At 42.1% G+C, this 25,800-nt stretch overlaps 1 protein-coding gene across 3 annotated transcripts in view; it reads right to left on the reverse strand.

Moving 5' to 3' along the window:
• Positions 1 to 789: 789 nt before the first annotated feature.
• Positions 790 to 25,800, reverse strand: part of SH3BP2 (SH3 domain binding protein 2) — an 82,708-nt gene continuing 57,697 nt past the window's right edge. For all 3 annotated transcript variants that reach the window (XM_040419198.1, XM_040419197.1, XM_040419196.1), the window contains exons 2-13: positions 22,821 to 22,960; positions 19,548 to 19,650; positions 17,608 to 17,725; positions 17,206 to 17,276; positions 15,161 to 15,243; positions 13,827 to 13,889; positions 10,045 to 10,810; positions 7,596 to 7,713; positions 7,156 to 7,211; positions 5,338 to 5,416; positions 2,819 to 2,878; positions 790 to 2,081 (exon numbers count right to left, since the gene is read on the reverse strand). In XM_040419198.1, coding sequence (XP_040275132.1) covers positions 1,941 to 2,081; positions 2,819 to 2,878; positions 5,338 to 5,416; positions 7,156 to 7,211; positions 7,596 to 7,713; positions 10,045 to 10,810; positions 13,827 to 13,889; positions 15,161 to 15,243; positions 17,206 to 17,276; positions 17,608 to 17,725; positions 19,548 to 19,650; positions 22,821 to 22,956 — 1,794 coding nt within the window. In that variant the 5' untranslated portion in view covers positions 22,957 to 22,960 and the 3' untranslated portion in view covers positions 790 to 1,940. The remainder of the gene's footprint in view (positions 2,082 to 2,818; positions 2,879 to 5,337; positions 5,417 to 7,155; positions 7,212 to 7,595; positions 7,714 to 10,044; positions 10,811 to 13,826; positions 13,890 to 15,160; positions 15,244 to 17,205; positions 17,277 to 17,607; positions 17,726 to 19,547; positions 19,651 to 22,820; positions 22,961 to 25,800) is intronic.

Consider the following 25,800-nt stretch of genomic DNA (forward strand, 5'->3'; position numbering starts at 1 on the left):
AATATAAGAAAATCATATAGGCTATTTAAAAACAACTCCAAGACAACACAAATTAGCATGTGAAATATTTTAAATTTAAAATAGTAGAACATTACATAATTTACACAAAACATACATCAACACAGGTCATCTTTCTGTAGTGTACAATATACCTTAGTAATACAACTATTATCAACCTTCGAACATCCCTGTGTCATGTGAAGAACGTGTGTAGCTATTGCAAATCTAGGTAAGTAAAGTAAAAAGTAAGTGGATCGGTAAAAAATACCCCAATCTATATTCTGTAACACTTTCAGGACATACTGTTTATATGCCAAATTACATAACCTATATCAGTGGTGGCGAACCTATGGCAAGCGTGCCAGAGGCGGCACTCAGAGCCCTCTCTGTGGGCATGCACGCCCTGGAAAAAGTCTATGGTGTACCAATATGCCTTAGACTTTTCCTGCCATTTATCAGCGCAGGACGCACTATGAACGACACAGGTAGCGCAGTGAATGTAGGCAGGCTGTTATAGCTAAATGATAAAGTACATGGAAGATGTACTATATTGGACTGTAGTATTCAGGGTAATTTGCCGTGTTGGCACTTTGCGATAAATAAGTGGGTTTTGGGTCGCAGCTTAGGCACTCGGACTCTAAATGGTTTGCCACCACTGACCTATATGTTGCAATAGAATCTGTCGTCTTTGTGTAGGGTTGTGTATGGACTATAATGGATGCTATGCTTTTTTAGAAGTTGTCCAGCCTTTACTAAGGGATGGCCTATGCTTGGGCTTAGCAAAGCTTAGTATGGGCCCCTCTGCCTCACCAGTTTCCTTATACGTGTGCATCAAACAGTCCCAGGCGATACAGAAGGCAAAGAGCAGACACCTAGGATTTCTGAAGAATGCACAATCTTTTTCATTAAGCAAAAGGCTGGACAAACCCTTTAAAATAGTTATTATTTTAGATGTCAATGCAAAACACTTTATTTATAAAATAGGATACATTTATTGAAGGATATGCACACTATTGCAACCATTTTATTTTCTCAAATGCACTTATAAAAAAAGGGGGAAAATAATCTTGGTTAAAAAAGTTAAAATACAACAGTTTTGTATTCACAGCTTCTGGCCCAACCTATATGTCTCCATGATTACAAACTCTGTGTATAATCTGACCCTGTGATCATGCGATACTCCACAGATGCAAAACAGTAACACACGTCTGCAGGATCAGACTACACCCAGGACTTGTTTGTAGTCTGTAACCATGGGGACACAGTAAAATAGCTGTATGCACAAAACGGCGGGATTTTTTTTAACCCAAATTACCGGCACCATTTTGTTAATGTGCATTGTTGGAGCAATAGTAACGATAGTAACATAGTCTTTTAGTTTTCACCAATGTAACTGATTCTTGAAAACATCCACAAAATATCCTCACGCATTTCAGGACTGACTTATAGAACCAATATATTAGGGCGAAATCTTCCAGGTATTCTCCATGAATCCTGTTTTCTTATGAAAACGTGTTCACTGGCAAAATGAATGACTTGATTGCATAGAGGCAGTATATATATAATGAATATTAGTTGACTGTCTATAACCCATTACACATTTATCACTTCTTCATGTCTTCGGAGCGGACATCATCTTTTCAGAATCCTCTTTATGGATTCCTCCATTACTTGTACTTGTCTTTAATTCCCACAGGAAGGATGTAACACATACACAGCAAGGAGTTGCTATTATTAGGTCGAATCAAACGCCTTAGGAACATACGTTCACAGTTAAGTCATTGACCACCTGTACTCCTTGAAGCTGGACAGGGGATCCTGCTGGTACCCATGCACTATGAGGTGTCCTTCCACGTGCCTTAGTGAATCCCAAAGCATGTCCATAGACTTTAATGTCATTATGATACATCCAAGGTTGTATCTAGCATTCTCCAATTTTGTCACCTGGAGATACTTGGGCTACCATAGGCATATTTAAGAACTAGTCTGTCATGACTGGGCAATGTATTCCCGTAGTAGTGTTCAACCAAAGTAGCAAGGTCTGTAAATAAGTTTTCTGACTCGAGGTAAACGCTGGAGTCCTATAATGAGAGAGTATATATATATATATATATATATATATATATATATATCACAATAACATTAGTCAAGAGAACAGAGACATACATTAATATCATATTATGTCATAATAATTATGAGGCAGAGCAGTTGGATGTGTAGACCTCAACAGAGAGTTTCAGACATGAAGAAAGGAATATCCAGCACTCCTATGAGTGGTATAAAAACTTCTATACTTTATTTCAAAACATCAACATGGATACAGCCTCAATAATACCTTTGCTTAAGCGTTTTGATCATAAGATCTTAGTCATAGCATGCCATGACCCTCTGTTGGACTGTGATCTTTGGAGACCTCTCCAGTCCCGGGGCACTTGATAGCGCAGACTACACCTAGTCTTTTACAGATTTCAAATTCAATTGGTTCTGGTTCCCTTTTTTCTTAAGGTTGGACCTTTGGTTTTACAATTGTTGCTTTGTCGATATTCTGGACTTACGTACCCTTCCTAGACCTATACTTGCTGAATGCTATTATTCCTGTCCTTGTACTTACTGGTAAGTGATAACTTCTGTCCTGATTTGGTGTATTATCTGGACTGCTATGGATATTCCTCTTTTCTTACACCCTCCCAACTTTTTTCCCCGACTCTTTCCCTGTTTTTTTCTACTGTTTAGTTGTTCCTAGTTGTTAAATTCAATTATAAACTTTATTGAGAAAACATGTATTTTCTTCTCTGAAAATGTAAAAAAGTCAACAAACCTTTTCAAAAACTCTGTAGTTTCTTAATTTTGATTCCATTTTATCCCATACAACCAGGACCTTTAAAAAAAATAGACATTTTCATTAGTTATTGAGTAACATTACATTACATTACATTACATTTAATATAAAGTGATCACAAGCAGATTAACCCAGCTTTAAAGGAAATGTGTCACCTAAATTTTTATCTGCCAGTTAAAACCAAATACTAACACGGATTTTCTGATTGCAGAATTCTTTATTCTATTTCCTGAGCATGATCATGGGGGCTGCCTGAGATGTTCATAACAGCATTTACAGACTATTGAAAAAAATAAAATTGCTTTACGGCAGCCCCATGGTCCATAGACACAATGGTCAGGAGGAGTCTTCATTGACTTCTATGGGAGCGTTTTCTGGGCATGCTCTGTGACCTGTGCAGAGGTCAGGAGGTAGCTGATAAGCTGTGATATCATCTATTGTGAATGGTGGATCCTGTGTTGTCTGTACCCAGAGGTGATATAATGAGGCTGCAATGATAAGGCGATAACAGCAGTAAAGTGATCTGTACAGACCAAGAAGTGGCGCCTATTAGTGGCCAGTGCGAAAACTGCAGGTCATGTGGTTTTTAGTCAAATATAGATATTGACATGGAAAATTAAAAATAACCACCAGATTCTTTACGGTAAGAGCAGTGAGACTATGGAGCTCTCTGCCTGAGGAGGTGGTGATGGTGAGTACAATAAAGGAATTCAAGAGGGGCCTGGACGTATTTCTGGAGCTTAATAATATTACAGGCTATAGCTACTAGAGAGGGGTCGTTGATCCAGGGAGTTATTCTGATTGCCTGATTGGAGTCGGGAAGGAATTTTTTATTCCCCTAAAGTGGAGAAAATTGGCTTCTACCTCACAGGGTTTTTTGCCTTCCTCTGGATCAACTTGCAGGATAACAGGCCGAACTGGATGGACAAATGTCTTTTTTCGGCCTTATGTACTATGTTACTATGTTACTATGTAAATATTCTAAAAAAAAAATTTAAAATAAAAATCTGTTTTAAGCAGGAGGTCATTTTCTGATGACACATTTCCTTTAAGGGGTGTCTATACTTTTTCCCCCCCTAAATGTAAGTGCTTGAATGAATTGGGAATGTAGATGAACTATAGGGAACCCACCAACTGGGGCTTTGTTTTATTAGCCAGAGGGGAGCAGCTCCTAATCTAGAGGATGCACATTGATTTCACAGACCCTTAGACTTCAATGGGCATGTTTGGTCCACATCTTAGACCAAAGTAGTGCATGTCTCCGTAGTTTTTTATGCTGACAGCGCACATCAGTAAAAAACAGAAATGTGAACGGGGCCTAAAATAATAGGCTGTTTGTGAAGTAGACCCTAATAACAAGTGATTGGCTCCAAAGTCACCTCCAAATGGAGTTGTCTTCTTAACTGGTTTTCAGAGCCCAAAAGATCCTTGTCCTGAGAGCAGCATTTTTTATCTTATTTTTCCTGCATGTATATTTAAAGCTGGCCACACACATGAGATAACTGTCGGCTAAAAACTTGTTTGGCCGTCAGCTATCTCTTCCAATTCTTCGTACACATGCATGCAAGGCTCGGCCAAGAATGCTTACATCATCAATGGGAGGGAGAAAGCTGCTGCCAGACACTTCCCCAAGAACAAAAAGTTTGGATGCCAAAATCCAACGAGCACAATCCTTTTCACACCTAAAATCAGCTGTTGGGAGAGAAAACCCAAAAAGGCGGGCTTGGCCGACATAGATCTAATGTGTATGGCAGCATATCAATAGTGTTGTAGAACGCATAAATTCATGAGTTAACTAAAGTGGAGTAAATTTCACCAAATCTAACAAAGCTTGCTAGGCTTTTTGTAAACTGTCAAGGCAAGTGAAAATGTGTCTCATAAAGTTTTTGTATGCCACTTAGTTTTCTTGGTCTTTTTTGCCGGCAAGCTTACAAGTACAGCAACTAGACAAACCCTCTGTGCACGACCTACTGTGTATTAGAAAAAAGTTCTACCTAAAAGCCCAAAAGTTTAGCGCCCTTTTAATTAGAGTGTACTTAGGGTATGGCCATATTATGTCTAGGAACAACCTCTTAGTTGCATGGAGCCATTATGTTGCATTCATAGACTCATATGGGACCATAGGCTTCTTCCATCCAATTATACCATAAATTGTTTCTGTTGAATTCATAGAGATAAATTATTCAAAAATCAAAGCAAAATTACTCTGGTATTTCCTACTGTATACTATATTACAGAGAATAACCCTGTAATGCAGGAGCACCATGGCGGCATTTGTGTATACCAGTGTACAGTGTGGCACTGCCACAATTCTGCATCACCCCATGTAGCCTCCTGCAGACTGCTATAAAATATGCTGCTCCACCACCATGGACAATCTATCATTTTACAAAACTAATTTCGTTGACCATCAGGAAACAGGAAATTGCTGTGAAAATAACATGCAAAAACTGAAAGCTAAACTAAACAGCTAATTCTGTATTCAGCTCCAGGGTTACCTTTCCGGCCTTCGCAGAGTTTCTGATGCAGAACAGTCCATTGAGGGGGCTTCCTCTGGCGTCCGTAGCTTTGAACATCCTGAAATAACAATACTTTCATTTATCTCCAGTGTAACAGGACAAGGCTATCATTTCATGTGCTTGCTGAGCAGAAATATTTTCAGCATCACAGCAGGAGTGAACTTTGCTTTCCTGATATACATTAGTGTATTTAGAATAAAGTTAAATCCTTCATCGTAGGCAAGAACTTTCAACTTTTCGATGTAACCCACTGCTCTGTACATATCTAAAGTGCAGGAGAAGAATATATTATACAATGCATTACTCATGTACTAGAGGATGGAACTTATTGTCAATGTTATTGGAGGCTTTGAAGTTTCTTAAGAAACGTGATCCAGGCCAGATGTATCCTCGTCTTCATCTCCGACCCATCCAGACTTCCACCCTACACATAGTCTACTTTTAATTACATACCCCCCTACTAATACATTAATCTATAGGTATGTTGTTACAATTCCATTCCTCTAATCCAGGTCTTCTCAACCTTTTCCTATTGGGTCCTCACTAGCCAGAAGATGGTGATGCCTGGGCCTCATCAATGCCCTAAAAGTATCTTAAAGATATATTTTTAATTTAAGAGAGAATGGTGTAACTTGCAAATTTCCAAATCACTTAATTTAAAAAATATGCCTGCATCCACCTGTAAAGGCATGACCCTCGTGGCTGTAAAGCCATGGCCACTACGGTCGCACTTAGACCTAATTTGCAGGCCACTTCCTGTTTTAGGGTAAGATCTGTCCCAAGTTACAGAGATTCAGAAGATAGCTTACAGGAAATGGAGGTATGGCAGTGCTAGCTGGCTAGCTGAGATCCAAAGCCTGATACAAGCACTGCTTCTACACCGCTTTTGAAGATTATAGAATGTGTCTATTATGTGTCTATTAATGTGATTTCCCCCTCCTTATGTGTTCTATGAGCTGAAAACAAACATAGTGGGAAGTAAGGGAAAGGACGTTACAGCAGTACAGTGCTGGCAGATTTCACAGAAGGGATATTCCCCTTGCTTGTGAGAGAAATGCATCTAGCTTTGCAAATGAAACAGGATATTATGGCCAAAAATGACTTTAGGGAAGCCCAAAAAAAAACACCTGTTCCTTCAGAGTTATGACTGTACAAAGAATCACAGCCATAATGCAAACTTTTTTTGAAAACTCAGATACACTTTCATTTATCTTCCACCCATCCCATGAACCCGGTAAAATAAGCACAAAAAGAGTTAATTGTGTTGCCATTCCAAAGATTATGGCACAGAAAGACCTGTGCAACATGTGACGACTTCTGGAAAAAGCCTTCTCCCTGTCTCCACCATTTAGTGGACAAATGTACAATCTGAAATGGAAAGCTACTTCTAAATTATATATGGAGCATTCTAAGCAGAAGATAGAGGACCCCATTGCAAAATTAAAATGGCGGCTCCTACTGATGCTGGTGTCTGCCACCATTACATTTGTGTGATAAGTAGTCCTGGTGTTTGTTCACTCTCCTTCTCATCCCTTTACGAAGAAATTACCCTTGTGACCAGTGGCTACTCCCTTGTTTGATAACATGGCGATCACTGTGGACAAAGGAGTTTACAAAGAGCTGGCCCCAACCTTTTTTTCGGTTGGGGACTAACCTAAGTTGTGGCCTCCCCTCTTTGGACCTTATATTGGTTGCATGGGCTGTGTGGTATGTACACATGTATGTGATTCTACACATACTATCATATTGATACTTTGTAATATAATAGTATATGTTCAGTAAATACAATAAAATTACCTTTCAACATCGAATGAATCACAGGTATCAACAAAGACAGAAGCGGGCAAAGGAACCTGGAACATAACAGAATCATATCAGAACAACTCAATATATGTTGTATAATGGAGATCGTGTACCTTCCTAATACACCTTGTGTTCAACTCTTTACATTCAGATGCTGAAAACCTGCATAGGCATAATACTTCTCAAAGCTGACTCCGGACTAACACATTTAACCTGCGCTGATACATTGTAGCAAACTCTCAGCAGGAGATCAATTTGTGCTTCTGGTGGATTTAGCTCACAAAAACTGAATACTCAGAAGAATTAGGCATGTACAGGTTTTATGCCTTGGATAGTAATCAAGAATTTTTTTTTTTTTTTACAAGATCTCCACAATGCTGTAATTAACTTTATTTTATGACAAATCACACTCACAGTGTATCATTGGGCATTACCTTTTCATAGTCATCATCGCTATCACTTGTGTCACCCATAATTTTCTTTGGTTTTGCAGGACGGACCGGCAATTCCACTGTTATATCTCTAACACTCTGTCCATCAGGTGGCGATCTCCTAGAGCAAGCCAGAAATAGACTATTTGTGTACTGAAAATTAGACACCAATTAATTTACACCAAGTGGACTATTAGGAAAAGGTAACTGAAAGTCAGTTAAGGATTACAAGGAAGATAAGCAGCCACGTGCCACTTCTGTCACCACTAATCTCTAGTAAAATGGAAAACATGTTAATTCCTGGTTTACTATAAACACAGATATCAGGGGGTGCTAACTACGAATATTAGGGCTTGTTCACACGACCGTGTGGAGCCTGTGCCCGTGCTGTGGACCGCAAATTGCACTTGCCGTGTGGCAGCTGCATAGGGATCGCGGCCCCATTCACTAGAATGGGTCCGCGATCCCTCCGTTCCGCAAAAAGATAGAGCAAGCTCTATCTTTTTGCGGTGCGGAAGCGCGGAACGGATCCTCAGAAAGCACTCCGTAGTGCTTCCGTTCTGTGGTTCCGTCCTGCACCATTCCGCATCTCCGGATTTGCAGACCCACTGAAATGAATGGGTTCGCATTCGTGATGCGGAATGGCCACGGAACAGTGCCCGTGTATTGCGGATCCGCAAATGTGGTCCGCAATACGGCAACGGGACACCAACGGTCATGTGAACGAGCCCTTAGACTGGTTGCAGGTCCCAGCAAATGCATTGAACTTTATGAAAATGTTTATAACCCGCTTTACAATTTTCTTGCCCCCGACCTTCTTTACAGTGTCTACTTAAAGTTACATCAGTGTCTTTATTATATTCTCATGAGTGTAGCTACTGAACCTAACAGCTTACCTGTTGTTTCAGAGGTCATGTGTGTACATGAGGAATAACACTATTTCTGACCACTATAGCCTCGTATTCTGAATTTAGCACCAGTTTTCCTTCCTACAGGTTCCATCTATAGTTCTCAATTGTCCAAGAACTCAGCTTTAGGGCTCATGCACACGAACGTATGTATTTCGCGGTCCGCAAAAAACAGATCAGCAAAAGATACAGATGACAAAAGATACAGCTGGCCCCTATTAGAACAGTCCTATCCTTGTCCGTAATGCGGACAATAATAGGAGATGTTCTATTTTTTTCCGGATCGGACATACGGAAACGGAATGCACATGGAGTAACTTCCGTTTTTTTGAGGACCCATTGAAATGAATGGATCCGCACACGGTCTGCAAAAAACCCTGAAACAGACACATAAAGAAAATACTTTTGTGTGCATGAGTCCCTAGGGCTAATCAGGTCTCTGGCTCAGCGTCCAATTCCAGAGCTGGGCAGGGGATTTAAATCAGGCACTTATAGCTGGTCAGTGCCAGTGATTGCTGGACTGCCAGCTTCTTTTATCTCTTTGTGCTTACAACAATGCTGCATTTCTACTGGACCTTCCAGTGTATTGACCTCATCTTGTTTTAGGATTTACCCTGTGTCTGCCAGGTAGGCTTCTACTGTTTCCCATCATTTGATTCCTTGGCTTGCTTCTGGATTAATGCCTTGTCTTCTGTTTTGGTGTATCTTGACTGTCCTGACTTTTGACTCTAGCTTGTTCTATTCTCCTGATACTCCATGGCATCTAATTGGTCAGCTACCTGTAGGCTCGTACCTGTTCTCTGTCACCTTACTCCGAAGATATAATCTGGGTCCCTAGTAGCCAAGCCGAACTGGCCTTGTGACGGCTCTAGTGAACACCTAGGGATAGCAGCCTTAGATCTACTAACTAGACTGGTGAAGGCACATATCTAGCCATAGGTACTGTGAAGGGGACACAATGTGGATATTACTACTGTGTGCTGTCACAAAGAAGCTAGAATTACTATGTGGGGACTGGGTGTGTATAATTATGTTTTAGGCGGAGTTAGGGGCATGGCCTAGTATGAAAAAAATTACCGCACATGTTGTCCCCTTTGTGTTTTTCAAAAGGTGGGAGGTAGCCTCCCTGTGTTCCAGCAATGATAGGTATGTGAAGTGGCCACTTGGGGAAGGTGGGGGGGTCATTATACTGTGTGAGGGGGCCACTGGGGGGTCATTCTACTGTGTATAATGACCCCAAGTACCCCCCATACAGTATTTATTTTGAATAAATAAGTTACAGTTTGGGCACTCGGGCTCTAAAAGGTTCATCATCACTGGTCTAGGTGAATATATGCAAGTCATAGAGGAGGATTTCCCACTATAAGTCAAATGGGAGATCCATTCTCAAAGATCGTTTCCCATCCTGGGGAAGCCAGGCCTTGCACATATTACATGGTGAACTGAATTGGGCTAGAAAAACTGGATCCAAGGAAACAACCTCTTACACACTGATTTTTAAGTTAAAATTGATAATGAATAGCCATATAATGATCTATACTTACATTGTTGGTGAGAATAAGTCACTTTCCGTTCTTCTTGGTTGTAGCCTGGGAAGAGTAGGAGGTCTCGGTATAGTAGTAGGTGACTTGACAGCAATAGGTTTAAACAAAGGGGGAGAAGATTCCTCTTGCAATTTTAAAGTTTCGCTTAACCCTCTAGGTTTTCTTGGTACTTGTGGCACATTACTGTCCATTGTGATTGTCTTAGTGCCAACCTTGGTTGGTCTTATTGGTGGTACTGGAGTGTTGACATGGTTAGGCTTCTTTGGTGGTTTCTCAGGTATCGCAGGACCTGTGATGTTGAACCTGTTAATTAATTCATCATTTATTTTAAAGCTATTCCCTGACATGTATGGTGGATTGTTCACTGTTTCCTTAGGTTGACTGCTTATGATGTCTTTTCTTGGTTGGGGAGGTAACGGTTCTACCCGATGAACTGGTGGTTGTTGTGGTAAAACAGGTGGTTTTTTACCAACGTTGCTAGGAGGACGCACATGATCATTCTTAGGATCCTTTTCAGCTTTGTCAGTTGATCTGATTGATTCATTTGGTTTATGAGCAGGTGGTAATGCTGGGATTGGAGGTCTTCCTCCAGGATCTTGTACACCGCCAACACTGTATCTTGGATATACTGGATATGAGCGAGAAGGTGGAGAAGGGAGTTTTGGTTTTGGTGCACCTATAATTCTAGCTGTTGAAGGCCGGTTTGAAACTAAGTCATTCTCTTGTACTGATGGAACTGGTGGTGGTGGATAGCTCGGTGCAATGTCTATTAAAAAAGAAGCGAGGAATTAAACCACATAATAAAAAAAGAAACTTAGGTTGCTTTTACATAATGTAGCTATGAGTGTTAGTGTGCCATGCACAAAACGATTGTGCGTATTAGCTGCTCACAGTTTTAGGCCTCATGCACACGACCGTTTTTTTTTACGGTCCGCAAAAACGGGGTCCGTAGGTCCGTGATCCGTGACAGTTTTTTCGTCCGTGGGTCTTCCTTGATTTTTGGAGGATCCACGGACATAAAAAAAAAGTCGTTTTGGTGTCCGCCTGGCCGTGCGGAGCCAAACTGATCCGTCCTGAATTACAATGCAAGTCAATGGGGACGGATCCGTTTGACGTTGGCACAATATGGTGCAATTGCAAACGGTTCCGTCCCCATTGACTTTCAATGTAAAGTCTGGAGTCTCTTTTATACCATCGGATCAAAGTTTTCTCCAATCCGATGGTATATTTTAACTTGAAGCGTCCCCATCACCATGGGAACGCCTCTATGTTAGAATATACTGTCGGATATGAGTTACATTGTAAAAACTCATATCCGACAGTATATTCTAACACAGAGGCGTTCCCATGGTGATGGGGACGCTTCTAGTTAGAATATACTACAAACTGTGTACATGACTGCCCCCTGCTGCCTGGCAGCCCCGGATCTCTTACAGGGGGCCGTGATCAGCACAATTAACCCCTCAGGTGCCGCACCTGAAGGGGTTAATTGTGCGTATCATAGCCCCCAGTAAGAGATCCGGGGACTGCCAGGCAGCAGGGGGCAGACCCCCCTCCCTCCCCAGTTTAAATTTCATTGGTGGCCAGTGTGGCCCCCCCCCACCCTCCCTCTATTGCATTAATAACATTGGTGGCACAGTGTGCACCCCCCCCCCCCCCCCCCCGCCCTCCCTCTATTGCATTAAAGGGAACCTGTCACCTGGATTTTGTGTATAGAACTGAGGACATGCGCTGCTAGATGGCCGCTAGCACATCCGCAATACCCAGTCCCCATAGCTCTGTGTGCTTTTATTGTGTAAAAAAATATTTGATACATATGCAAATTAACCTGAGATGAGTCCTGTCCCTGACTCCTCTCACATACAGGACTCATCTCAGGGTAATTTGCATATGTATCAAATATTTTTTTTTACACAATAAAAGCACACAGAGCTATGAGGACTGGGTATTGCGGATCTGCTAGCGGCCATCTAGCAGCCCATGTCCTCAGCTCTATACACAAAATCCCGGTGACAGGTTCCCTTTAATAACATTGGTGGCAGTGTGCGGCCTCCCTCCCCCCAATGAGCCGCACAGACCTGTCACTTACCAGTAGGAGGAGCTCCCGGCCGGACACAGACATTGCAGCAGCCAGCAGGTAAGTATGATGCTTCTACTATTGCTAAGTAACCATGGCAACCAGGACTGCAGTAGCGTCCTGGGGTTGCCATGGTTACCGATCGGAGCACCAGCGATTAAACTGGGACTCCGATCGGAACTCCGCTGCCACCAATGATGGGGGGGGGGGGGGAATAAGTGGTGTGAACTGGCCCTACTTATGATAGTGCTCTGTGGCTAGCGTAGTCAGCGGGCACTGTGATTAAACACTGTGGCTTGCAATGTGATGAGACACTGTGGTTGCCAGGTGGCATTGAGACTGGCATAGTGAGAGGGAATTATGGCTGCTAATGTGATGAGGCAATCTGGCTAGCAAAGTCAGGGGGCACTGTGGCTGTAAATTTGATGAGGAATCATGGCTGGTATAGTCAGGGGGCATTATGGCTTTTAATGTGTTGAGGCAGTGTGGCAGGCAAATCACGGCGCACTGTGGCAGGAGATGTGATGAGGAACTGAGGCTGGCATAGACTTCCGATCGGAGTCCCAGTTTAATCGCTGGGGCTCCGATCGGAACTCTGCTGCCACCAATGATCGGGGGGGGGGGGATGGCCGCACACTGCCACCAATGTTATTAATGCAATAGAGGGAGGGGGGGCCGGGGGAGGCCGAACACTGTGCCACCAATGATATTCAAACTGGGGAGGGGGGATCTGCCCCCTGCTGCCTGGCAGCCCCGGATCTCTTACAGGGGGCTATGATATGGGGGTTAATTGCACGGGGGCTATCTTACAGGGGGCTATGATGAGGGGTTAATTGCACGGATCACATGCCCCTGTAAGAGATCGGGTGCTGCCAGGCAGCAGCGGGCAGTCATGTACACAGTTCGTAGTATATTCTAACTAGAAGCGTCCCCATCACTATGGGAACGCCTCTGTGTTAGAATATACTGTCGGGTCTGAGTTTTCACGAAGTGAAAACTCAGCTCTGAAAAAGCTTTTATGCAGACGGATCTTCGGATCCGTCTATATGAAAGTAACCTACGGCCACGGATCACGGACACGGATGCCAATCTTGTGTGCATCCGTGTTCTTTCACGGACCCATTGACTTGAATGGGTCCGTGAACCGTTGTCCGTCAAAAAAATAGGACAGGTCATATTTTTTTGACGGACAGGATACACGGATCACGGTCTCGGCTGCAAAACGGTGCATTTTCAGATTTTTCCACGGACCCATTGAAAGTCAATGGGTCCGCGAAAAAAAAAGGAAAACGGCACAACGGCCACGGATGCACACAACGGTCGTGTGCAGGAGGCCTTACTGTGAATTGCCTTGGTTTTGCAATGTGCTTTTCACATGTAAAGAACATTGAAACCAGCCCGAGTGTGTGGTTTTGCTGCATGGCTTCTGGACACGAAGCACACTACTACCCTGTTGCCACTACTATTTTTGTGTATGAGTACCCTAATTCCCATTTATTAACTAAAAAACATTGACCACATTATTTTCAAACCATTTGGCTTCATCTTTCATAATGCTGCTGCCACCACTTTATTCAGGTGCTCTGTGGAGGTCACGCAGGTTGGAGCTCAACCAATTGGACCTTGATGGTATATCCCAGCACTATATCATCAAAGTCTTATGTGAAAAAAAAAAAAAATCAGTATTCATTAGCTAATAGCTTACCTGTATCTGTTACATCTGGTTCTTCATAGTCTGCTTCATCATCATCGTCATCCTGCCAACTATCTGTAAATGTATAGAGAAAACTTAGTCTGTAGTCGGCAAATTCATATTCATATGTACATCGTTATTTTAAAGCAGGAGAACATGAGAAGATTAGACGCTTTCAGATATGTGATGAGCCCAACATGCAGTAATAATCCTTAGGAAACCAAGAAGCTTATCGTTGTATATGAATATTCTCACTGCAGTAGCAGGCACCAGTATGACCAGCATTAATCAGGCAGACCAACACTAAAAAGACCCATTTCACATGCAATTTTGCTACTGTGGCCACAGTGCTTTATTATGACGCATATGGGTCAATTGGAAAGATTTACCGTTGAATATGTGCCAGTATTCTGGCACAATTTGCACCAAAAACTGGTGTACATTCCTTACACCGCAGGTGTTTTATGGCATTTTAGACACTTTTTAAGATTTACCATCTTGGAGCTTGGTTGAAAATGTGCCATTGTGGCCCCAAAATATTGGCGTGTGCTAAGGTAACAGATAGGTGGTGTAAAGTTAGATTAGACAATCTAAAAATATGCCAGATTTATCTTCCATATCAGCCACAATTTAAGACTGTCTAACCATTAGATAATACTAGTAAATCTGCCCCAGTATCTCTTAAAATTCTGCCTGCCTGCAGCCACCACTAGAGGGAGCTTAAGAGCTTACTTAATACTGCTTTTGTTCGAGCTCAATGTATAACGGATATACAGAGTCGTGTATTCCTATCTGGACATTTATGGCATATCCACAGGATATGCCATAAGCATCTGATAGGTGCAGATCCCACCTCTGGGACTCACGTATCCCAGCCGCAGAGAACGGAGAGATTGCTGTGAATGCACCACTTTCTGTTCACTACTATGGGAGTTCAGAAAATAGCTGAGTAAGCATGCTCAGCTATTTTTTAGACCTCCCATGAAAATGAATTGAGCCACTTTTTCATTCGTTGTTGCTATGAGCCATGGCCCCGTTCTTGAGAAAGGTATTGGTCCCAGAGATGGGACTCATACGTAATTGAGCATTTTCGGCATATCCCGTGAATATGTCATACATTTCGGGATGGAAATAAACCTTTAATTATATGCTTATGCTGGAGATTTGGAGCTCTGTGTTAGAAAACAGCACTCCAGCTGATATACTGTAAAGTGCAGAATGTGAGGTCTAAAAACCTCAAGGTGCTAAAAACAGGATATCCACTTTAGCAAACGGTGCTATAATAAGCTTTGTATGCTTTTTATGATTATTTTATAAAATGTTATGACATTCAGATGAAATCTTACCTTCTGCAGGACTTTGCGTGTATTTTATATCCACAGGACGTTCCACAGATCCATAGAAGCTATCTGTTTCAGAACCGCTATCACTGTGAAGAAAACAATCAGAAAGGTTACCTATTTACCCTAAGCATTCATCATTCTAATAATGTGGAGATATCCTTCCATGTTTTCAGATCACTCTCATTACTTATAGAAGTCCATAACATTTATTTCATATGCCCAACATTTATGTTATTTAGTTGCTGTGACACTTAAAGGGGGTTGTCTCACTTCAGTAAGATGTATTTATCACATAGAGAAGGTTAATACAAGCCACTCACTAATGTATTGTTATTGTCCATATTGCTTCCTTTGCTGGCTGGATTCATTTTTCCATCACATTATACACTGATCATTTCTATGGTTACGACCACCCTGCAATCTGTCAGCGGTGGACATGCTTGCACACTATACGAAAAAGTACCAGTCTCTCTGGTGGCTCACATAGGCCGGTGCTTCTTTCTACAGTATGCAAGCATGTCCACTGATGATGGATTGCAGGGTGGTCATAACCATGGAAACGAACGGTGTATAATGTGATGGCTAAATGAATCCAGCCAGCAAAGGAAGCAATATGGATAATAACAGTACATTAGTAAGTGCCTTGTATTGTTTTTGTGCCTGTGCTATGGAATTGATCGCAAAGATGTTTTCATAAAGGGAACTGTCTTTGTATTTTCGGGGCATTTTCAGAGTTCAATAATATGGGCTTGACAGTCTATTAAAGGGGTTGTCCCACAAAAAACGTTTCGAACCTCGATCTAAAAAGTTTTGTAATTACATGCAATAAAAAATTTAGTATAGCCTCTGAGCTATTCAGTAAGATATATCTTCATCCTCTGCACTTATTCTCTGCCAGCGGCCGCCTCGCCAGGATGGACAGGGGTTTGGTGGACTCCCTTTGGAGATAGGTGCTGGTCCTGGGGCATAACCCGAATCTATTAGGCATTTAACGTATATACCGTGGAAATACTATTAGGCCCCTTTCACACGGGCGAGTATTCTGCGCGGATGCGATGCGTGAGTTGAACGCATTGCACCCGCACTGAATACCGACCCATTCATTTCTATGGGGCTGTTCAAATGAGCGGTGATTTTCACGCATCACTTGTGCGTTGCGTAAAAATCGCAGCATGCTCTATTTTGTGCGTTTTTCACGTAACGCAGGCCCCATAGAAATAAATGGGGTTGCGTGAAAATCGCAAGCATCCGCAAGCAAGTGCGGATGCTGTGCGATTTTCACGCCCGGTTGCTAGGAGACGATCGGGATGGAGACCCGATCATTATTATTTTCCCTTATAACATGGTTATAAGGGAAAATAATAGCATTCTGAATACAGAATGCATAGTACAATAGCGCTGGAGGGGTTAAAAAAAATAAAAAATACATTTAACTCACCTTAATCCACTTGATCGCGCAGCCCGGCTTCTCTTCTGTCTTCATCTTAGCTGTGTGCAGCAACAGGACCTGTGGTGACATCACTCTGGTCATCACATGGTCCATCACATGATCCATCACCATGGTAAAAGATCATGTGATGACCGGAGTGACATCACCACAGGTCCTGTTCCTGCACACAGCTAAGATGAAGACAGAAGGAGATGCCGGGCTGCCCAATCAAGTGGATTAAGGTGAGTTAATTTTTTATTTATTTTTTTAACCCCTCCAGCGCTATTTTACTATGCATTCTGTATTCAGAATGCTATTATTTTTTCCCCTTTATAACCATGTTATAAGGGAAAATAATACAATCTACAGAACACCGATCCCAAGCCCGAACTTCTGTGAAGAAGTTCGGGTTTGGGTACCAAACATGCCGATTTTTCTCACGCGCGTGCAAAACGCATTACAATGTTTTGCACTCGCGCGGAAAAATCGCGCGTGTTCCCGCAACGCACCCGCACATTTTCCCGCTACGCCCGTCTGAAAGAGGCCTTAGTGTTTAAGATGGGACTACCCCTTTAATTCTACATCGTCTAACTAAGAGGTGGAAATGGAGAAGTCATACCTTAGGTCCGTGATCGTCTCCTTCTTCTCATGGTAGCGGTCAATCTCTTTCCTCAGAGCCAGCATCCATTTCTAAAAGATAAATAATGACTATTGTATGGAAATCTGCCAGAGATGAGCATTTTCCATATGTAAGAAACATATAGACAGGCAAGTGGCTAGACCTTCACCAGATGGCCCTTAAAGGGGTATTGCACCTTAAAATGTATCTCCTGATAAATCCTATCGATACAGTCAGAAGATAACATCGGTTTGGACTCCCATCAATTTGACAAAGAGGTTCTGTATAATATCTGTTTTCCAGAGATTTCCATCACTGGACATCTGACACAAAATTGAGATGAATGTCAACCCTTTATTTCTACTGAGAAAACAATTGTGCTGTGCTTTCCATCACTCATACCTTCCTTTCTTCTTCAGATGCTGCAGAAAAGTACCATGTACGATGCTTCTTGCTGATATGGGCCATTTTGAAGGGGAACACATTATCAGACGTTGTCTCTTCTGCTGCCCGCATTACCCTGAAGAAGACAAAAAGTTGAGACCCCTAACGGACCTCACAACCCATGCCCAGCCATGTCATTTAAGGCCATGTTTCTAACTGAGAAGTCACCTTAAAACCATAAAGAGCTAAAGATATGACAGCTATGTGTCTCCATGGTAACAGACTACAACCAAATCCTGTGTAGTCAGATTCTTCAATCTGCATCCTCTTCTGTTGTCTGTAAGTTTGTTAAAAAAAAGTACGTAGTGGAGTAGTATATGACTGCAGGGTCCGACTTCACAGGGTGTGTTGTGGTCTGTTAAGGCTACTTTCACACTAGCGTTAATATTTTCCCGTATTGAGATCCGTCATAGGGTCTCAATACCGGAAAAAAACGCTTCCGTTTTGTCCCTATTCATTGTCAATGGGGACAAAACGTAACTGATCAGAACGGAGTGCACCAGAATGCATTACGTTCCATTCTCATACCGGAGAGCAGCATGCTACGGTTTGTTTTCCGTCCAGAGATGCGGAGGAAGACGGATCATCATGACCCACAATGCAAGTCAATGGGGACGGATCAGTTTTCTCTGACACAATCTGACACAATAGAAAACGGATCCGTCCCCCATTGCCTTTCAATAGAGTTCATGACGGATCCGTCTTGGCAATGTTAAAGATAATACAACCGGATCCGTTCATATCGGATGCAGACGGTTGTATTATCAGTAACGGAAGCGTTTTTGCTGAACCCTACCGGATCCAGTAAAAACGCTAGTGTGAAAGTAGCCTTAGGCCTCTTTCACACTACCGTTTTTTTTTCGGAGTGCTGTCCGCATCTTTTGCGGCCCCATTGAAGTGAATGGGTCCGCATCCGAGCCTCAAAAACGGCGGCTTGGATGCGGACCCAAACAACGGCCGTGTGCATGAGGCCTTAGGGTCCATTCACACGTATGTGTGTGTTTTGCGGATCCACGTATCCGTGGATCCGCAAAACACGGACGTCGGCGATGTGCGTTCCGCATTTTGCAGACAGCACATCGCCGACATTCTCATAGAAAATGCTTTTTCTTGTCCGCAATTGTGGACAAGAATAGGACATGTTCTATTTTTTTCGGGATCGAAATTGCAGACCCGCAAGTGCGGATCCGGGCAGCACATCGTGCTGCCCCATAAAAAATGAATGGGTCTGCAATTCCGTTCTGCAAAATGCGGAACGAAATTGTGGACGTGTGAATGGACCCTTAGTCTGTATACACAAAGCAGTAGGATATTTTTTAAGAAAAAAAATGCAGGCTTGCGTGATGTTTTATTTTAGATGTGATGACGCAGTAAACATTATTTCAGGTGTAAGTGGAGATCATATTCATCATCATTAGGCCTCATGCACACGGCCGTGGCCCGTATTGCAGCCCGCAAACAGCTCACCGCAGCACGGATGTAGACCCATTCACTTGGGTCTTGTTCTATTTTTTTCGCGGTGCGGACGGATCACGGACCCATTCAAGTTGAATGAGTCTGGATCCATTGCGGCAGCCACATGGATTGGTCCCATGCATTGGGAACCGCAAATTGCACGGCCGTGTGCAAGAGGCCTCATGCTGAAGTGTATAGAGATCTCATTGCATACTAAATTTAAGAGAAATTGTACGAGAGGATTTTTTGGGCTGATAGGGTAGCAAAGAGATCTGACAGAGTGAGATTTTTTTGTAGAGTTGGTGATACGATGAAATATCGAAATTCTTTTATTATTGGTTTTGATGTATATTATCATAAATAAATAAGAAAATTAGAAACAAATGTATATCATTTCTAGAGCTGAATGTAAGTAATTTTAATAGAACATCTTTGCTACTAACCTGTTGTATCCGTTTAGTGAAAAAGCCCCTTGGGAGGCGGCTGAGGTGCTGGTTTTGAAGTAGTACACACATCCTTTATGTATGATAACATATCTGAGGGGCCCTAAAAAAGAAAACCATGGCACTGAGTATCTAGACGCAGAAGGACCAATTAAGGCAACAAAAGAGATTTTTGTTCCAGAAACAGTGCCACTCTTGTCCATGTTCATGTCTGGTATTACAGCTTAGCCCATATTTAAAAAGCACCTGTCACCTCTTCTGACATGTCTGTTTTAGTAACTACCCTTATTCCCCATGTAATAACAATTCTGGAGAATCTATTCTTATGACTCTATGCTGTTCTGATGGAGCATACTGTATAATTACAAAGCATAGTAAAAATGAAAGCTTTTAATTTTTTTTTTCCCCCGTCATTATTGACAGTTTGCTTGACAGGTCGACCAATTCTGCTGCTTACTCACAGCCGGCGGGCATTACCACACAGGGGACTTCCAACCTGAGAGCTGCTTATCAGATTACCACAGAGAGCAGATTACCACCATTATTGTTCAGATGTCCTTACCTGACTTCCACCTTTACCATGCAAACTGGAATTCCAGATATTTCAGAGAGATTCAAGAGATGTTATATAGACTCACTTTGGGAGGTCCACAGCAACCTTTCGGTAGAAGAGTTGCACAGAGGGTTGCATGTCACTAAGCGGAATCGTATGGAATCTGCTCCACTGTATTGATTTGTAGAATGTGACTCTTGTTTGGTTCATTTCTTATTATATCCTTTTAGCAACCAGAGCTCTGTTTTTTTTAGGCCTCATGCTTACCGTATTCTAAGTCCACATCCGATCCATTTTGCGGCCCCATTCATTTCAACGCAGCAGCAAAAGATGCAGACAGCACACCGTGTGCTGTCTGCATCCCTAGTTCCGTTCCACCGGCCCACAAAAAAGATAGAACATGTCTTATTCCTGTCCGTTTTGCGGACAAGGATAGGACATTTCTACAGGAGTTAGAAAAAAAAATGGTGGCATGCACACGGCCAAGATCCATGATCTGCAGATACGGTCGTGTGCATGACGCCTGTCAGATGACTAGAGCAACTTCTTAAAGAAAAAAATATATATGCAACAAGTCCAGTTGCTTTGACTTCTGATATAGATGCAAAATGAATTGGTGCACGAGCTGAAGTCGCCTCTCTGCTGTGAATGTCAGTGTCAGCAAATGATGACCACATAGACATGTGGTTTTTCTAGTGAATGTCACAAGACGTCCTTACTGGCAGTCGCAAACCGCAGCGTGCTAAGGGCATGTTGCATTTTAACTAAGAAAACCTTCCAACTGTATAATGAGGAAACGAAACACAATGACAGGGAGTAACCCCTCCACCCCCAATACCTGCAAGATGGCACTGCTCAGAGATTTCTGTTACTGCATATGTGACAAAGCAATCTAAGCAATGGTCCATGCAAATCGGTGAGCTGATAAATTGTATCTGCCTTCTGGACTTTTATGGCATATCGATAGGATCCTGTCTCAAGAACAGTGCCCCGACGTGAATGAAGTGCATGCAGCGCATGCATAATATCCTCTATAATCATTGGTATTGGACTAATTTTTGTCCCATAGCAGTGAATAGAGAGGACACAGCGCATGCACTGCCATACCTCCATTCACTGCTATGGGACTTTTAAATATAGCTAAGCTAGAAGTCCGAGAGCAGTGAATGGAGAAAGCTGCGCATGCGCTGCTTACTCTCCATTCATGTTGGGGGCCTCATTCTTGAGATAGGAATGGGTACCAGAAGTGTGAACCCGCACCTATCGGACACTTATGGCATATCCTATCGATAAGAATACCCCTGTAAATACCTCCTGCCTCTAATAATAATGAAAAGTCTCTGCTCATTCTGTTTCAGTCTATTCAGCAAAGCTGATAAGAGAGCTACAGGAAATATCAGTGTATTGTGGTTGCTCTAGTGGCCAGTGTGAAAATTGCCATATTTCTAGTCTAAACAGCTCCAATAATTTTATAAAAATATATTGTGAGCCCCATTGGGGATAATGTCTGTAAAGCGCTGTATAAGTGCATACAATAGTAATAATTGTTAATACAAACCAGATTGAAACAATGGAGCAACAATAGAGAACTATATCATCTTCAAAAAACTATAGCATATTATTTTGCTAATGATTAAGATATCTTTGGCCATTTAAAGATGTGCGTGTCCCTCTGTTCTACAAAAATGTCCAAAATTTCTACTTTTCAATTATATTCTCAAGCCAATCAAGGTTCTTGCCATTTAGTACTTCTCTAATATCCCTATTGCAGTATCCGAGCCTCGTTTTACATGCTTTCATTCCTTGGTACTATGTTTGCAAAGAGATTATGAATCATGATTTGTAAAACACACATAGCCGCCACAAAGGTAAACATTTGTTTATATAGGGCTAGTAAATCTAGATCATCAAACAAAGGGACAATAGGAATTATACCTTCCAGGTAGATGCCCCTGATCCTGGACAAATATGCACTATATTAATGGAATTTATCAAGATTAAAAGGGGTTTATGATGTTTTTCTGTAAACAGCTCTAGTCTTGCCCACGTGTCTGCTGTTGAGGCTCATCCCCATAAAATGGGTTGTTTAGGTTAACTACACATTTCCCCATTCCGCCAAATTCTTTTAAACAAAAAATGATTATATACTCACCCGTTTCCCCTGCGTTGTCTTCAGCCCCGCCGCTCCAGTCCTTCTCCTGTTCTTTGTATACAAGGCTGCAGCGGTGATGTAGAGGTGTATGGCATGGGACCCTGCAGCCTATCACTGTCCTCAGCGTTATACGGCATGACACCGCTGAGACAATGATTGGCTGCAGCAGTCATGGGTCATATACCTGTACGTCACTGCTGCAGCCTTGTACACAAAAATCTCAAGGAGGACTGGACCAGCGGCAATGAGAGTGGCACGGGAGAAACAGGTAAGTATATAATCGTTTTTTTTTTAAGAATTTGGTAGCATGGGGAAATTTGTGGTTAACTTGGATAACTCCTTATAAGTAGATGGGTTTCCAATGTTCCCCAGCCTTTTTCCTTGGTGGCCCAGATGGGGGAAGCTGGTAGGCTCCTCTACCAAAGACGAGAACTAGGGCCCCGTTACTGATTTTGCATTGTGGCTAAGAAAAGTATCAATTAAATTTTTTGCATCTGTTTCCCTTTAAATATCACCCCAGCACATTTTTTTTTATTACTATTCATTTCTGTATATTCCAGTAACTTACATTTAAACAGTTGCAATTGTTTTCCTCCTCTCTTGTGCAGGTATCCTGCGATCTTGACTCCTCCCGGCATCGTCAGTAGATTCTGGGCACCGATGGCCCTCATGGGAATGGGCCAGCTGACTTCTCCCGATGCCATATTTCTGTAAGACATGGAATGAATTGTTCCGGTTCACAAACCTCAAGTCAAAGTCATCTTATAGCTCCAAGTAGCACATTCAGTTTATTTCCAATCCTATCCAGCCACATGTATTATTAGTTCCTGGTTTCCATTCCAAAAACCTGCTGTATCTGTGTGGACAGGATTGTGTCCAGTTATACGGATCACTCTCCCTAGACTGCTTAGTAATGTTATGATAACCTTCACCCTGCTAATGGGGCATATAGCCAATGCAAATCATCCCAGAGGGGTTGGTCCCTGCAATGTGTTTGCTTGTTGAAGAACCAAGTAATTATTATCTGAAGTAAACCTCTGCTACCTAAATCCTATCTAAAGTCCTGTTATCCATTAACTGCTTGCTACCTCTTACAACACATGAAAGTCACAGATATTTACTTTTATGTGACACTTTTAAAGAGGACCTGTCACCTCTCCTCACATTCCTGTTTTAATATCTTCATGCATTCCCCATGTAATAAAAATTCTGGAGCATCTATTCTTATGGCTCTATGTTGTGCTACAGTTGCAAGAAAAAGTATGTGAACCCTTTGGAATGATATGGATTTCTGCACAAATTGGTCAGAAAAATGTGATCTTCATCTAAGTCACAACAATACACACATATAGGATCCTGTGGTGTCGTAACCCACTAAGTGTTGGTGGGTTTCAGTTTGTGGGATCCACCCTTTATTTATCCCGAGTTGGCTCCACTGCCATCTATGTGGCTGTTATGAGGGTGGTCCCATAAATTAGTGAAGATTTATTTGCTGCTTTTTTGCAGTGTTGGGTAGATACCCCTATATTTTAACAAGACAAATTAATAAAGTATTCATTATTTTGTTTTAGCGTCCTACCCCCACATACATTTTTTTAAGTCACAACAATAGACAATCACAGTCTGCTTAAACTAATAACACACAAAGAATTAAATGTTACCATGTTTTTATTGAACACACCATGTAAACATTTACAGTGCAGGTGGAAAAAGTATGTGAACCCCTAGACTAATGACATCTCCAAGAGCTAATTGGAGTGAGGTGTCAGCCAACTGGAGTCCAATCAATGAGATGAGATTGGAGGTGTTGGTTACAGCTGCCCTGCACTATAAAAAACACACACCAGTTCTGGGTTTGCTTTTCACAAGATGTGAATGATGCTTCACAAAAAAGAGCTCTCAGAAGACCTACGATTAAGAATTGTTGACTTGCATAAAGCTGGAAAGGGTTATAAAAGTATCTCCAAAAGCCTTGCTTTTCATCAGTCCACGGTAAGACAAATTGTCTATAAATGGAGAAAGTTCAGCACTGCTACTCTCCCTAGGAGTGGCCGTCCTGTAAAGATGACTGCAAGAGCACAGTGCAGACTGCTCAATGAGGTGAAGAAGAATCCTAAAGTGTCAGCTAAAGACTTACAAAAGTCTCTGGCATATGCTAACATCCCTGTTAGCGAATCGACGATACGTAAAACACTAAACAAGAATGGATTTCATGGGAGGAAACCACAGAGGAAGCCACTACTGTCCAAAAAAAACATTGCTGCACGTTTACAGTTTGCACAAGAGCACCTGGATGTTCCACAGCAGTACTGGCAAAATATTCTGTGGACAGATGAAACCAAAGTTGAGTTGTTTGGAAGAAACACACAACACTATGTGTGGAGAAAAAGAGGCACAGCACACCAACATCAAAACCTCATCCCAACTGTGAAGTATGGTGGTGCGGGCATCATGGTTTGGGGCTGCTTTGCTGCGTCAGGGCCTGGACGGATTGCTAACATCGAAGGAAAAATGAATTCCCAAGTGTTTCAAGACATTTTGCAGGAGAACTTAAGGCCATCTGTCCACCAGATGAAGCTCAACAGAAGATGGGTGTTGCAACAGGACAACGACCCAAAGCATAGAAGTAAATCAACAACAGAATGGCTTAAACAGAAGAAAATACGCCTTCTGGAGTGGCCCAGTCAGAGTCCTGACCTCAACCTGATTGAGATGCTGTGGCATGACCTCAAGAAAGCGATTCACACCAGACATCGCAAGAATATTGCTGAACTGAAACAGTTCTGTAAAGAGGAATGGTCAAGAATCACTCCTGACCGCTGTGCACGTCTGATCTGAAACTACAGGAAACGTTTGGTTGAAGTTATTGCTGCCAAAGGAGGTTCAACCAGTTATTAAATCCAAGGGTTCACATACTTTTTCCACCTGCACTGTGAATGTTTACATGGTGTGTTCAATAAAAACATGGTAACATGTAATTATTTGTGTGTTATTAGTTTACGCAGACTGTGATTGTCTATTGTTGTGACTTAGATGAAGATCAGATCACATTTTATGACCAATTTGTACAGAAATTCATATCATTCCAAAGGGTTCACATACTTTTTCTTGCAACTGTATTTCTGTATTATTTCTACTAGACGTTGTGAATGAATTGTTAGCAGTCTGCATTAAGGGTACAGAGGGGTTGTAACCAGTTGGGGCGTGTACATGCACAGACTCACTCTATCAAATCAGTGCTGCCATTTTCAGACTGTGCAATTACACCCCCCCCCCCCAACTGGTTACCTCCCCTCTGTACCCTTACTGCAGACTGCTAGTAATTCATTCATAACTTTTAGTGCAAATAATAAGGGAATAGCACATCATAGAATAGATGCTCCAGAATTGTTAGTATGTGAGGAATGCATGTAGCTATTAAAATAGGCATGTCAGAAGGTCCTAGTTAAAGCATTCCTCCTATTCAGGAGAAAAAAAAATCACATTGACTGGAGTACGAACAAAACACCTGCCTGGTGATCTCCTTTTCTTCTTTTCAGCTGCAGATT

Source organism: Bufo bufo, chromosome 2, assembly GCF_905171765.1.
Source record: "Bufo bufo chromosome 2, aBufBuf1.1, whole genome shotgun sequence".
Classification (NCBI taxonomy): Eukaryota; Metazoa; Chordata; class Amphibia; order Anura; family Bufonidae; genus Bufo; species Bufo bufo.